The sequence below is a fragment of the Zonotrichia leucophrys genome, chromosome 1 (assembly GCF_028769735.1).
Source record: "Zonotrichia leucophrys gambelii isolate GWCS_2022_RI chromosome 1, RI_Zleu_2.0, whole genome shotgun sequence".
Taxonomy (NCBI): domain Eukaryota; kingdom Metazoa; phylum Chordata; class Aves; order Passeriformes; family Passerellidae; genus Zonotrichia; species Zonotrichia leucophrys.
In genome coordinates this window covers 93,712,789-93,724,857 of record NC_088169.1, presented here as the reverse complement: position 1 = coordinate 93,724,857, position 12,069 = coordinate 93,712,789, and the positions used below count along the sequence as shown (strand labels likewise).

At 44.9% G+C, this 12,069-nt stretch overlaps 2 protein-coding genes across 11 annotated transcripts in view; one reads left to right on the top strand and one right to left on the bottom strand.

The window, feature by feature from the left end:
• Positions 1-3,889, top strand: part of POLQ (DNA polymerase theta) — a 53,013-nt gene extending 49,124 nt beyond the window's left edge. The window contains exons 29-30 of the mRNA XM_064722751.1: positions 451-566; positions 3,357-3,889. Coding sequence (XP_064578821.1) covers positions 451-566; positions 3,357-3,470 — 230 coding nt within the window. The 3' untranslated portion in view covers positions 3,471-3,889. The remainder of the gene's footprint in view (positions 1-450; positions 567-3,356) is intronic.
• A 3,395-nt stretch (positions 3,890-7,284) lies between these two features.
• Positions 7,285-12,069, bottom strand: part of STXBP5L (syntaxin binding protein 5L) — a 185,245-nt gene continuing 180,460 nt past the window's right edge. For all 10 annotated transcript variants that reach the window (XM_064722676.1, XM_064722666.1, XM_064722730.1 and 7 more), the window contains one exon: positions 7,285-11,829. In XM_064722676.1, the coding sequence (XP_064578746.1) occupies positions 11,788-11,829 (42 nt within the window). In that variant the 3' untranslated portion in view covers positions 7,285-11,787. The remainder of the gene's footprint in view (positions 11,830-12,069) is intronic.

Here is a 12,069-nt window from a genome sequence, read left to right as displayed (position 1 = left end):
AAACTGCATTTTGCAGGAGGCTCACTGCTTTCTTAAACTAACCATTAAAATGGTTGTGGAAGAAAAGCAGAATCCCAATTCATTGCCAGAAAGAATGTTGTAAACCAGCTTCTGATTAAACTTTGCGCGATTTTGTTTAAAATTTACTTTCAGAACAGATGGTTCAGGAGACACAACTGTCTCTTGCTTCTGTTCTGATTCATGTCTTTATAATGTAAGGCTGAAATGTGTATATCTAAAATACTTTTCATTAACATATTTTCCCTCAATAGCTGTACAAATATTGATAGAATACCCATGATTTGTGGTTCTGTCTCTAGGCTTGGGCTTTTCCATTTTCAAGGTGCTCACGTTCTTTTTCTCAGCATTAGGAATGTGCAAAGGTTTCTGATACAAGAAACACAGTTTTGTGTGATGGTGCCTAACACACTCTGCTCTTCGCCTGTGTAGGAAGGCTGCTGAGGAGGAGGAACACAGGGATGCTACATCCCATCAGAGGAGGCTTCTTCATCCTCCAGCTGCACGATGAGCTCCTCTATGAAGTGGCAGAGGACGATGTCATCCAGGTACAGCCCTGCAGCTCCTCTTTCAGCTCTGCTGTGTTGCTGTATTTCAAACAAGCCTTCCTTCTAGGAGCCCACATTGTCTTCCCTCATCCCCCCTCCATGGGTGCTGAAAGGGCTGTGAAAACAAGGTTCAGCTGGATGAAAAAAGCATGTTTGCATGCTTGATCCCTTGATTTTTGGATTCAAGCCATCCCCATGGCTGAAGTTCATTTTCAGTTTGTGCTTTGTTGCTTGTAACAGCAGCTCATGCAACCTCTCTGTGAGGCTTGATGAGTGAAATGGCTTAGTGTTGTTGACTGGTGTGGGGGGAAGTGTTTCCTCATCTGGAGGTATTTTTGCCTTCCTATTAAAGCTCTGGTGCCTAACTCAGAACATGCATTATAGCAGCTGTGGTTTGTGCAGGGAAAGGAGGATTTTATCCTTTTAGTGCTATTTCCTCATTCCCTACCTGCTTGTCCTCCTGGTAGGAGCACTGTGGTGCTGCTTGGCAGTGGGGTAGGTACCAGGAATGTGCTCTGTGGTTTTTAAGTGCCCTTAAAATGTCTGTGTGTGTGTGCTCCTCCCTGAGGGCACTCCTGGACACAGGGAGTCTGTGTGCCAGCTCCCAGGGGCAGGTGTTGGAGCTGGATGTTGGCGGCTCAGTGCTTCCCAAGTCCTGAGCATGGACACAGGGTGGCTGTGCTTCCATACCTTGGGGTTCCTTTATTCCCCTTCTGCACAGGCACTTTGCTGATGACAAAAGGTCATCTCCTGATGGCAAGCAGCAACTCCTGGTCTGACAGAGCTTTCAGCAGGGCTGACTGGCCTGAGCATGCATGTATATATTAATAAATATGTGAAGGATATAAGTGACTATATTTATTAATAATATCGATACGTTCATGTAAATAAAAACAAAAGGTTTGCTGTTTTTGTCTTGAATCTCAGCTTGAGCTTTTTCTCATTTTGCCAGCTTTGTTCAGACATCTGCTGCCTCAGTCTAGGCAGGCTGCTTTTGAGACTGAAAGGCTCCTAATATTCTTCCTGTAGAAGACTGAAATCCCCTGAGTACAGGCTTTAACATCTTTAGATACTGACTCCAGTTTATCATGGGGTTCCCAGGAGAACTGGAGACAAGTGAATGGATTTGCTTATTATTTATTGTATTTTATTTCATTAACTACCTCAGCCTCAAGAGCAATTATTACCAGCTTTTCTAACTCCCTTCAGATGTATTTCTCCATAGATTTTTCTGGGCAGTTGCTTAAACCAGCAGGTTTTCCTGCCTGCCCTGCGGCACAGCTGCTGTCCCTGGTTCTGGGTGCAGCAGCCCAAATAAAACATTCTTTGCTGGTGCCATGTGCTGGACTTGTGACCATTTTCAGAGAATCTCCTGTATGGTTCATGTTTCTTTTGATCTGCTGGGCCCCAAACTTGATCAAAGCTGGAGTGGTTTGAATAGAGTGGAAAATTGATTTGTGTGTCATGCAAGCAACATGTTCTATGTTCCAGAATTTCATTTCCTTGTTTTCTCACAGCAGTGTGCCTTGCTTAGGCCCTGTTCAGTTTTTAATCTCTGATAACCCCATTTTTTTCCTGCCCAGGCAGTTATTTTTCATCCTATTTTTGAGCAGTAGATTATTTCTGTCCTAATTCTCTACCCTGCTTCTTTCCACTCTGTACTTGTCTGTGCTGAATTACATCTTATTTCAAAGCACTTTTCTAGGTTATCAAGATTATTTTGAAATGCAGTATGTAGGGGCATAGGGGTTTGGAAGAAAATCTTCCCCTAGTTCTTCATGCTGATGTGAAGTCTTGTGCTCTGATCTCCTCAAATCCCCTCCTCCATTCCCCAGCAAAAACGATGGAGGAATTTCTATGGTGGTGGGGCTACCTGTCAGCAAATTATGAAAACACATGGAAGGGTCACACAGCTTGAATAGTTCCTCTGCTGCCAGGGTGAGGAATCACCATAACTTCAAAGCCTCTTTTCACTCTGCTGTGGAAAGGTTCATGGGATGGGTGTGGATTGAGAGATTCATTCAAATAAGCAATCCAGGACAGGCTGGATTCTGCACAGGGGCAGGAAAGGGGGTACCTTTGTCCAGGATAGGTTTTTACAGTCAGGAGGAAAAAATCCAGTCTCTTCTATTCCAAACTGCTGCAGAAAGAAATAATTTCTGGTCTCCTAACTGTGTGTTGAAATGAGTGTTTTCTTAGGAATACCTTTGGAGAGCAGAGAACAGTTACCTCATCTGTTTACTAGAGGGCAGGAGTTGCCTAAACTAAATAGTGAGGGGGAAGCTGGGCAGCATTTGTAGCACCCACATGGAATGTGACCTGCTTTCCCAGAGGTTTATAATTTGTGTTTCACAGAGTGCTTTTCAAGCTGGCACAACACGGAGGAGCCACCAGTCTTTGCTTCTGGCAAATTTGTTTTGTGTCTTGCTTTCAGTAGCTTGAAGTTTTCAGAACAGACTCCATGAAACACTTCAGAGCTGTGCAGCTGAGTGAAAGATGAGACTCTTCAGGACTCTCAGGTGTTTAACAGAAAGTTAATCTTGCCCCTTTTTTGTGTAATCCCAAACACTGCAGAACCAGTCACAGCTCTGTGCTGCATAAAATCTCACTGGCTTTATACAGTTTCTCCATTCATAAGCACTAATCAGGATTTGGTTGCATTCTCACTGGTGGTAAGTCAGTGCAAATAAATGCAGGATAGGATTCCAGGTGCTTGTCTGCCCCAGCTATTGACAGAAGCCCAGAGCACTGAGGCTGTGTCTGTGTCTGATGCCTGACGTTTTCTTCCAGGTTGCTCAGATCGTGAAACATGAGATGGAAAACGCCATCAAACTCTCAGTGAAGCTGAATGTTAAAGTGAAGATTGGCCCAAGCTGGGGAGACCTGCAGGAGCTGGAGCTGTGACAGTGCTGTGTGCCTGTGCCATGGGGCTGGGACAGTGACAGTGCTGTGTGCCTGTGCCATGGGGCTGGGACAGTGCTGTGTGCCTGTGCCATGGGACAGTGACAGTGCTGTGTGCCTGTGCCACGCAGCCAAGGGCAGTGCAGGCACTGGGCAGGTGCAGCCTGGGGTCACTGCGGGCGGTGGGATCCCCCGGGCTGGGCTCCTGCTGGCAGGACACCCAGCTGCCCTCTGAAACCTGGGGGGGAGCTGGCATGAACTCACCATGCCAAACCATCCAGAGCTCAATCAGAGCACTGAAGCGTGTTTAAACTGGGAAATTATTAATTGTTAAAAGAAGGATATTTAAATGAATTCTGTCAAGGGTGCTTGATTTTGTATAAACCCCCAAAGCCTAATGAATTTATTACATATGAAATGAGCTGGATCACCTTATTAAAACAAGGTGCAAACATAATTTGGCAGTGCATGTGTATAATTGTCTAGGGCAAAAGGAGTCATTGTGATTGCACTTGATGTAGAATTTTGCAGGCCTTTGCCAGGATTATCTTGTGCTGGATTCTGCTGATGACACTCATGTGCTGAAGTGGCTTCACAGTTGGCTGGATTTCTCACTGAGCAGCTGTGCAGCCTTCACAGTGAGTGGAACCTGTGCTTGGTTGGCCTCTGACTTTTAAGGAAGCATTTTGGTGACTGACTGCTGTAATTCATCCTACTGCTACCTTGCAAAGTGGCCTCAAGAGGAATATTGTTTGGAATCTCTTAGACTTAATACAAAATCACCAGTAGAAACATTTTAAAGAATGAAGCTCAACAAATTGGTTAAAAACTTCATGGCAACGCATATTTTTCTGAAGAAGAAAACTATCTCAGTCTGGCCAGCTGACATGGCAGCCTTGCTGGTGCTTGAGGGGAGTTGTTACACTGTGGTGGTGACTGTGGCTCTTCCTTCAGAGACCATTCTCCTCAGGAAGCCTCACACCTGCCTGTTGGAGCCCCCCTAAAACCAGCTCAGATTTCCCCCACTCTGCCTCAGTGTCCTTGGCTCCGACCCTATGATGAGGCAGAAAGGTTTCCTGGGACTTTGGCCTTGTCCAGCTGAGCTGGGATCAGATCCTTCAAAAGAAGGGGCAAGGAAGGAGCTTGCAGGGAATTAATGTGCCACTGTTTGGCATCACTCTCCCCACTAATACCTTCTGGTCTGGCTAAATCTCACATCACAGGTTTTCATTTCCCTTCCAGACAGCTGTGATGGTTACACAAGTTGAGCTGCTTTTGTTAACTTCACACAATGCCTGACCTTGAATTCTGTAATTTTCATCGTCTAGCCCTTGTATCTCACAAGAAAGGGAGGACAAGTGCCTCCCCTCATCTTCCTTATGCCTCTAATTATTGTATCCTGTCTTTTTCTGCAGTTCCTCCCTAATGCAATCAATCTCCGTCTTTCCATTCTTGCCTCCTGTGAGAAGTTTTCAAGCCCCTAATTATCCTTTCATTTCTGAACTTCTGCTGGGTCCTTTTTAAGCCGTATACTTTTGAAGTTGCTGTTTCAGCCTGATCTGAGAGGATGCACACTCGGCTTTCAGCAGCCGGAGAGGGGCCGGGCATCGTTAACTTCAAAGGGCGCTTTGGCAGGGCCCTTATCCCGGCATCTCCGAGGGCTGGAGAGCACAGGGAGAGCTCTGAGATGTTCATGGAGCCTCCTCCTCACAAAGGCTGCATCCCAGGCTCTGATCCACCTCCTGCCTCTTGTGCAGCAAAGCAGACGCTGAGCCAGAGCCCCAGGTGAGGCTGCCTTGGCTGCCCCTCTCAGCGCTGCCTTGGCCTTCTTTGCTGTTCTCTATTCCACCTTACATCGAGATTTTTTGTTTTCTTCCTGCCTGCTCTATGCCATGGCTTTCTACACCTGTCACCTGATGGCTGAGCTCTTTATCCACAGCATTGTCTTTTTTCTTACTGTATTAAAGCCTTTGTTACTAACAGATCCAAGCCTCAGCCCCCTGGTGCCTGACCATTTGTGTGCTCTGCCTGTGAAGATGCTGCCTTGGGCTCGTTATCAATTCTCATGGCCTAAAGATTTCCTGTCCTGGGTGTCCTGCAGTGACACACCTGTGCTGCATTCCAGGCCTCGCTGGGGCTGCTGTCATTTGGGCTGCTTGTTCCTTGGCACATTACAGTATTTCCCTCCCACACGCTGCCTTCAGAGCTTCCCAAGGATGGATCTCACACGGATTTCTCAGCAAGCTCTCTAGAAGGGGGTGATGCTAATCAGTAAGGGGATTAACATGTACCCAAACTTATTTTGACTAACAAACTCGATGGGCTCATTTTAATTAAGCAATAATTGGGAGCAAATGAGAAGATAAGAGGTAGCCACTGTGGCATTTGTGTTGTTACAGGAACTGGCTCTGAACTGTTTTCTGATTGCTGCTATTTGCATTCCTCAATTCTGATTAGACTTTAACTCTTAGCAAGACTGAACAGTGGATGCAGAAGAGGGCAAAGTCAGGTAAGCAGAGGCACTGTCCAGAACTGCAGAAAAGGGTTTATGTTGTTTGCTGAAGGTGGTAAGAAGGAGCCTGGCTGCTCACATTACTTACCTGGTTTTGTCTGTGGGCTTCTTTCCCCCCACCTCTGATTGGCTGAGGGCATTTTGTTAATTCAGGACCTGATAACCAGGGTGCAGGTGAGTCTCAGTCTGTGTGTAGTCAGGATGGGATGCATCTGGTAGTGTTTGTTCCTCAGCTTGTTTGTGTGTTTGTCCCTTCACAGCCCATGCCAGCCTCCTGTCAGCTGGCACAGCCTGGCACAAGGACAGATGGATGCTGCAGGAGGGGTGAGAGTTCTGTTTGTTACAACTTGTTCACAGCCTTGTCTCCTGGTGCACACAGAATTCCTACTGGTGCCCTTGCCTGGCTGCTGCACCAGCAGGGCTGTGCTTGCCTGGCAAAAGAAATCCAGCTGGGATGCAGTCCTGGCAAACAGCTCTTGTCACTGGGAGTGCCTTGTGTTCATGTGATGGGAACCTGCAGGACCCAGCTCCTCACAGGGACAGCCTGGTCTGATGGGTTCCCATCTCCTTTCTGCTCAGAATGACTCAAATGTGCATTAATGGCTACTGGTCCGGGGCAGGACTCGCCCGGCCTTGGTAGCAGGAACTCACACCTTTGGTGTTTGCTGCAGCCTCTCGGTCCTTTTCCTCACATGCAGACCACAAGCTTGTCTCGCCTTGGCTTTCTGCTGCAGCTTTCCTTTCCTAAACCCTGGCTACTGGAAGCAGTGACGGGCAGGTGACACAAAATGGCACTGGTAATCTGATCGGATTGGGTCCTTTTGGCTTTCTCCCGTGCTGCCTGCGTTTGATGGAGAGAGCTGTACTTGGCTGACAAGAGGGAGAGGGGAGCTCAGCACCTGTGGCTGGCACTTGGAGCTTCTCCTGGCACAGGAATTCCGAGGTGCTGCTGGGAGGAGCCCTTACACTGAGCCTGTCCTGCCCTTCCCAGAGCTCACCCTGAAGTGGGAGGGACAGGGAGGGCCCTGGTCCTGGCTGGTGACATTCCCTGCACAGCAGTCAGGAGCTCCGTGTGAGCTCCCTGCCATGGAACACGGGAACATCAGCTGGGCAAGGGTTCTGTCCTGGCAGGAGCTGCTGGAGGAAGGGAGGTGGCCATCCCCACCCCAGCAACAACCACGACTGCAATCCTTGTATTCCTGAATGAGAAGTGAAAACTCCAACCAAAAGGCTTTACACAAACCATACACCTTTGAAATACTATAAACAATGTAGAAGTTGAAAAAAAAAAGAGATTACACCAACTAGTATCAATTCTTTCCTTTATTTTCTTTCCCCCTGTTTGTTTTTTTTTTAAATTTATTTTTTGGTTGTTAATGGGGGCTTGAGACAGCCTCACTTTCAGATGCCTTAGCTTTGTGATACTGATTTAGGATACCTGTGGAAACAGGACATGGTTAGCACAGGAGTGTGTGGCTTACTCCAGATCAGCCTTCGTTCTGAGACAGGTAATGACTCGTCAACAAACCACACACATACTCAGCCCACATTTCCTTGACACTGAATCTGAATATTTGCTGCTATTTAAAAAAGTACAATGTTTGATTTGTTGATTTAATCACAAAACAAAACACATGAATGGAAACACTCATTTACGTGACTATTGCTTATACACCTAAGAGGAAGAGTTGGCTACGAATGTCCGCAGCAGTTCCTGCATGAGAGAGAGAGAGTCTGCTCCTACCAGAGCCTGCCAAGGCAGAGAAACATCCAAGACTGAAATATGCTGTGCTTGGACTCACCTTTGGGCTATGGGAAAAGGTGCATGGAGCTTTTTGAGGGGCATAATTAACCAAAAGCTGTGGCATTGCCTGTGCTGCAGCACACACAGTTTGTGTATGAAGGAGGGCTGAGGCTGGATGCAGCTCTGAAGTGATTTCTATTGAAAAAGAAACAGCTTTCTATGCCCACCTGCATTATGCACGCACTGTGGTGTGAAAGGCATTCTGGAAAAGGAGTAGAAACTGTTTTAGAGACGGATTTATGTGATAATTTTATACAATACATGTAGTAAATAGAGTATTTTCGTTACACATTTTTGTAACAATCCTGGTGCTGTGGGGAATGACTAATTGATGCAGACAGTTGAACTGTAGAACTGTAAAAAAACTTAAACCCCCTCCCCCCAGGTAATTACAGAAAACAAAACCTGATTCTCAACATTTCAATTGTCATGTCTTTTAATTCAAGGTTTGCAACTGAAGTTAAAGCTCTAGGAATAGATTTAATTTTTTTATTAATAAATAAAGTAGCTTGTACTTCATTGAAGACTTGCCAACTCTGCAGACTTATAAATAATCTAATTTAATGCATTTTTTCTCTCTATCTACAGCACTAGACATAAGATTACAAACATCTGGTCAAACCCAAAGGTGTGTGTGCTGTTGGAAGTTCTGTGTAACTGGTTTTGGATCTGATTGTGACAGAGCTCCTGGAGAGAAGAACGTGAGAGAACAAAGTATCTAAATGAACAAACAGCATTTTAAACTGAACTAATACTTCCAGCCAGTCTGGCCTGGCGTAGCTGAGGAGTGCGAGGCTGAAGAGACATCTAAGCTTGGGATTTTGCTTGAGGTGCTGCTGTCTGAGTGGGAAAGGTGAAAGCACAGAAAGATTTCAACATCCAGTGACAGCCAATGTCCTTGATTTTCCTGCAGCCAGTGCCAGTCCTGCAGTCAGCTGCTGTTCTCCTCGCTGGGAATGCTGCAGCTCCCTTGTGCCTGTCACTGACAGCCTTGAGCAGCGTGCAGGGCAAGCCTGGCAAAAATCCCACACTCCCCCTCATTTCACAATAAATCACCCAGGCAAGTTTTCCTCCCTCATTGAACTTTTTAAGTGATGGGTTTTTTCCACATACATGGTAAATCTTGATAGAAAGCATTTAACAGTGTGCACTAACAAACTTATACAACATATACATTACATATATATATTATATATATAGAATGTTCTATATACAAACATATACAACTTTTTAGATCTCTACAGACTACAAGAAAATTGATAATTATAGTCACAAGTGGTGAACTTAACAGAAATTGTAATTGGTGACTGTCTGGAAATATGTAAAATATGTAAGAGTGGAAAGCTGTGACCTGATGGAGAATACTAAAGAAAAGTTGCTTAAAAGTTTAGCATTAAAAACTTTAAGTTTGAGGGCTGCTAAATTCTCATTTCTCTGTTGCATAAAAATGCAAATGGAAATCTACTGGCAGGTTTTTTTTTTCACCCTGGTGTTAAAGACTGTTGGCAGCCAGAGACAGTTGGGCCTTGTGTAAAGACTTGTTGAGGACACTTTTCTCTCTGGGTGAGCTGCAGTGATCAGCAGTCAGAAGTTGCTCTTAAATTTTCTTCAAGGATCCCATGATTCCAATCAGCCTCTGGAGCTGCTTCTGACTGCCACACAGCAGGGCAGAATGGAAAATAAGCTGGCTGCTGGACATTTTGAATGCTGTCCCAAATGATTTTGTTGCCCAGAGACAGTGGGTTTGGATTCCAGGCCGGAGCAGAGCCCCAGTGAAGGCAGGTTTGGACTGAAGATCAAATTGCCACAATGTTCTCCTTTATTTCTCATTCTCAATGCCTGCTCAGAGCAGTGCTTCCTCACAGGCACAAGTGGTTACTTCTGTGACCCAGCCCCTGGAACGAATTCCCCAGCCCAGTTCCTACTGGCATCAGATTGGCAAATTTGGCTTTTCCTTACACACAGAGAAATCCTCCGGGGTCATGGACAACTCCAATTCCTGAGCTCTCAGCACAAGCCCAGGCATTGCTCAGGTTTTGTCCTTTTTCCCTGCAAGTTTCTACAGTTCTGACAACATAGAGCAGAGTCCCCTGTGCCAGGGAAACTTGTGGAGTCTCATTCCCAGTTGAGCTGGACCTGTCAGGGCCATCATTTTGGTTTCGACTACAGCAAAATGTAAAAATCCTGTAAATCATGAAATTCTGTTCTGCTACAATGGGAATTTAAAACTTAACATCTCAAATATCTCCCAACCCTTTAACTTGTGCAGTGGGCCAGTTGTGAGGCCAGACTTGTGGATGGTACAGCTTCCTGGGCTGTATTTTATAGTAGGCAAAGGAAGAAGAAGGAAAAGATGTCTTTGAGAGGGATCATCTGGACACTGTGATGATACAAACACCAGTGAAATTAAGGTCTAGGTGGGAGTGGGATGGTGCCTGTCTCCATCAGTGTCCATCAGGATTCCTTGAAGAGACAGAAGATGTTACATTTCTTCAAAAGAAACATTTTAAAGGCTGTTTTTCCAGCTTTTCCTCACTTTCTTTTTTCTAATTTGCAATTATGTCCAGACACATGAGAACAAGCCTTCAGTGCCTTGTTTCCAAGCCAATCTTGGAAACATTTCTAACCTAAGAGTTGACCAGTGTGGCAGTGAGTCTTGTAGGACAGGGTGGAGCACTCCACCAGGATAGGCAATAAATCCATACTGTTCTCATCTGGCTGCAGAGTTTCCTGCAGCATTCACTGCAAAAACCAAACAAGCCACTCTGGAGCAGAAGCAAATTACTTTTAGCAGTGTGAGCAGAGTACAAATTGCCACTCACCCATGGTGTCACTCTATATCTGTGTTCCATATAGATGTTGGCAATGGTTTTCCATGCTCCTCCCTGGCCCACTGTGTAGTGCTCCTGCTCTAATCTCTCTTTCTGTCACAGGTTTTGGGTGGTTTCTGTGCAGGCCTCCTCTCATAATTTCAGCTGAGCTCTTAGGCTGCTCTGCAAGCTGCTAAGCAGCCTCTGAGCAGTGTTTGATGGGACTCTGGGTTCCCATCTTGCCTTTCCAAACTTGAAGAAATGCTTTCCAAAGCTGGTTTTCTATTCCTGTTACTGGGAAATAAGGCAACCAAGTGATACAGACTCCACGGGGATGAAAAGTGCCATGGGCCCCCTTCAAGGACAAGAGATGAATCTAGAGCACATTTTAAAGAATATAGATTAGGATGATGTTTCATGTGCTCTGCATTGCAAATAAACCATCTATGCACATTTCTTAATGAACATTTTAGATAGTGCCTGTCCAGCTACCTGCAAAATCGTTAGATTTTGGGGATAGGATTTTAAATTTATTTATTTTTCTGGTAGGAGTTAAAGAGCACTGCCTCAAGCAAGGCTTTTCAAGGGTAATAAATAGCAGATAAGAAAACGCAGCTCAACTCATTTTTATGTGGAGACCAGTAGCAAACATGCTTGAAATGTCCTGGCTTTTCATAATGTAACTTTTAAAAAATAAAGATTTTTGTCATTTAGGTGTTTTTTCTTTTTTTTTTTTCTTTTTTTTTTTTTTTGCTCAGAATAGAAATAAATCCCATTTTTCTTCGGTCACAACATGCTTCCTTTTTCTCTTTTTTTTTTTTTTAAGTTGGCAATTAGTCATGCAAAGTTTTATAAGTGCATTAACATTCGAGTTTGTACAGAATATTTTTAACCAGACGCACTCCCCACAGTTCATACCTACAGCTCCTGAAAAACTACATGCCACAGTGATGGTTGAGTTCCTTTTGGGAAAAAATTGGCCCCCCAAGAGTCAGCTTTTGGAAAGACCCTCATGATTCCAGCTTCCATCCCACGGTTTGTAAATTTCTCCTTGACGTCCACTGTGATGATCCAATAGCAGTAACAGGAAAACATCTTCTAGGAGAAAAAACTGTCTCTGGCCAGTGTCTGGGAATAAAGGCTGCTTCCCTGAACAGTGTTCTTAATAAAGCCACAAGCAGCTTCTTTGAAAGTCTAAAACTGGTACCACTTTTTGTCCTTGTATTTGAGCATCACCTACAGAGATGGGGAGAAAACCAAACAAATGGCAATCAAACACCACCCTGCATGTGAGAGACCACACACGACCCAGGCCCATTAACTGTCAAACTTCAGAATTAATAAATGCAGAACAATGCAATACTTCACTAACAATGTCAGCAGGTCTTGGGTCCACTGAGATCTCATATTTAATTTCATAGTTATTACATTTAAAAAGTGTTACCTGCTATTGCTGGTTTTAGAAGATTTTCCCTG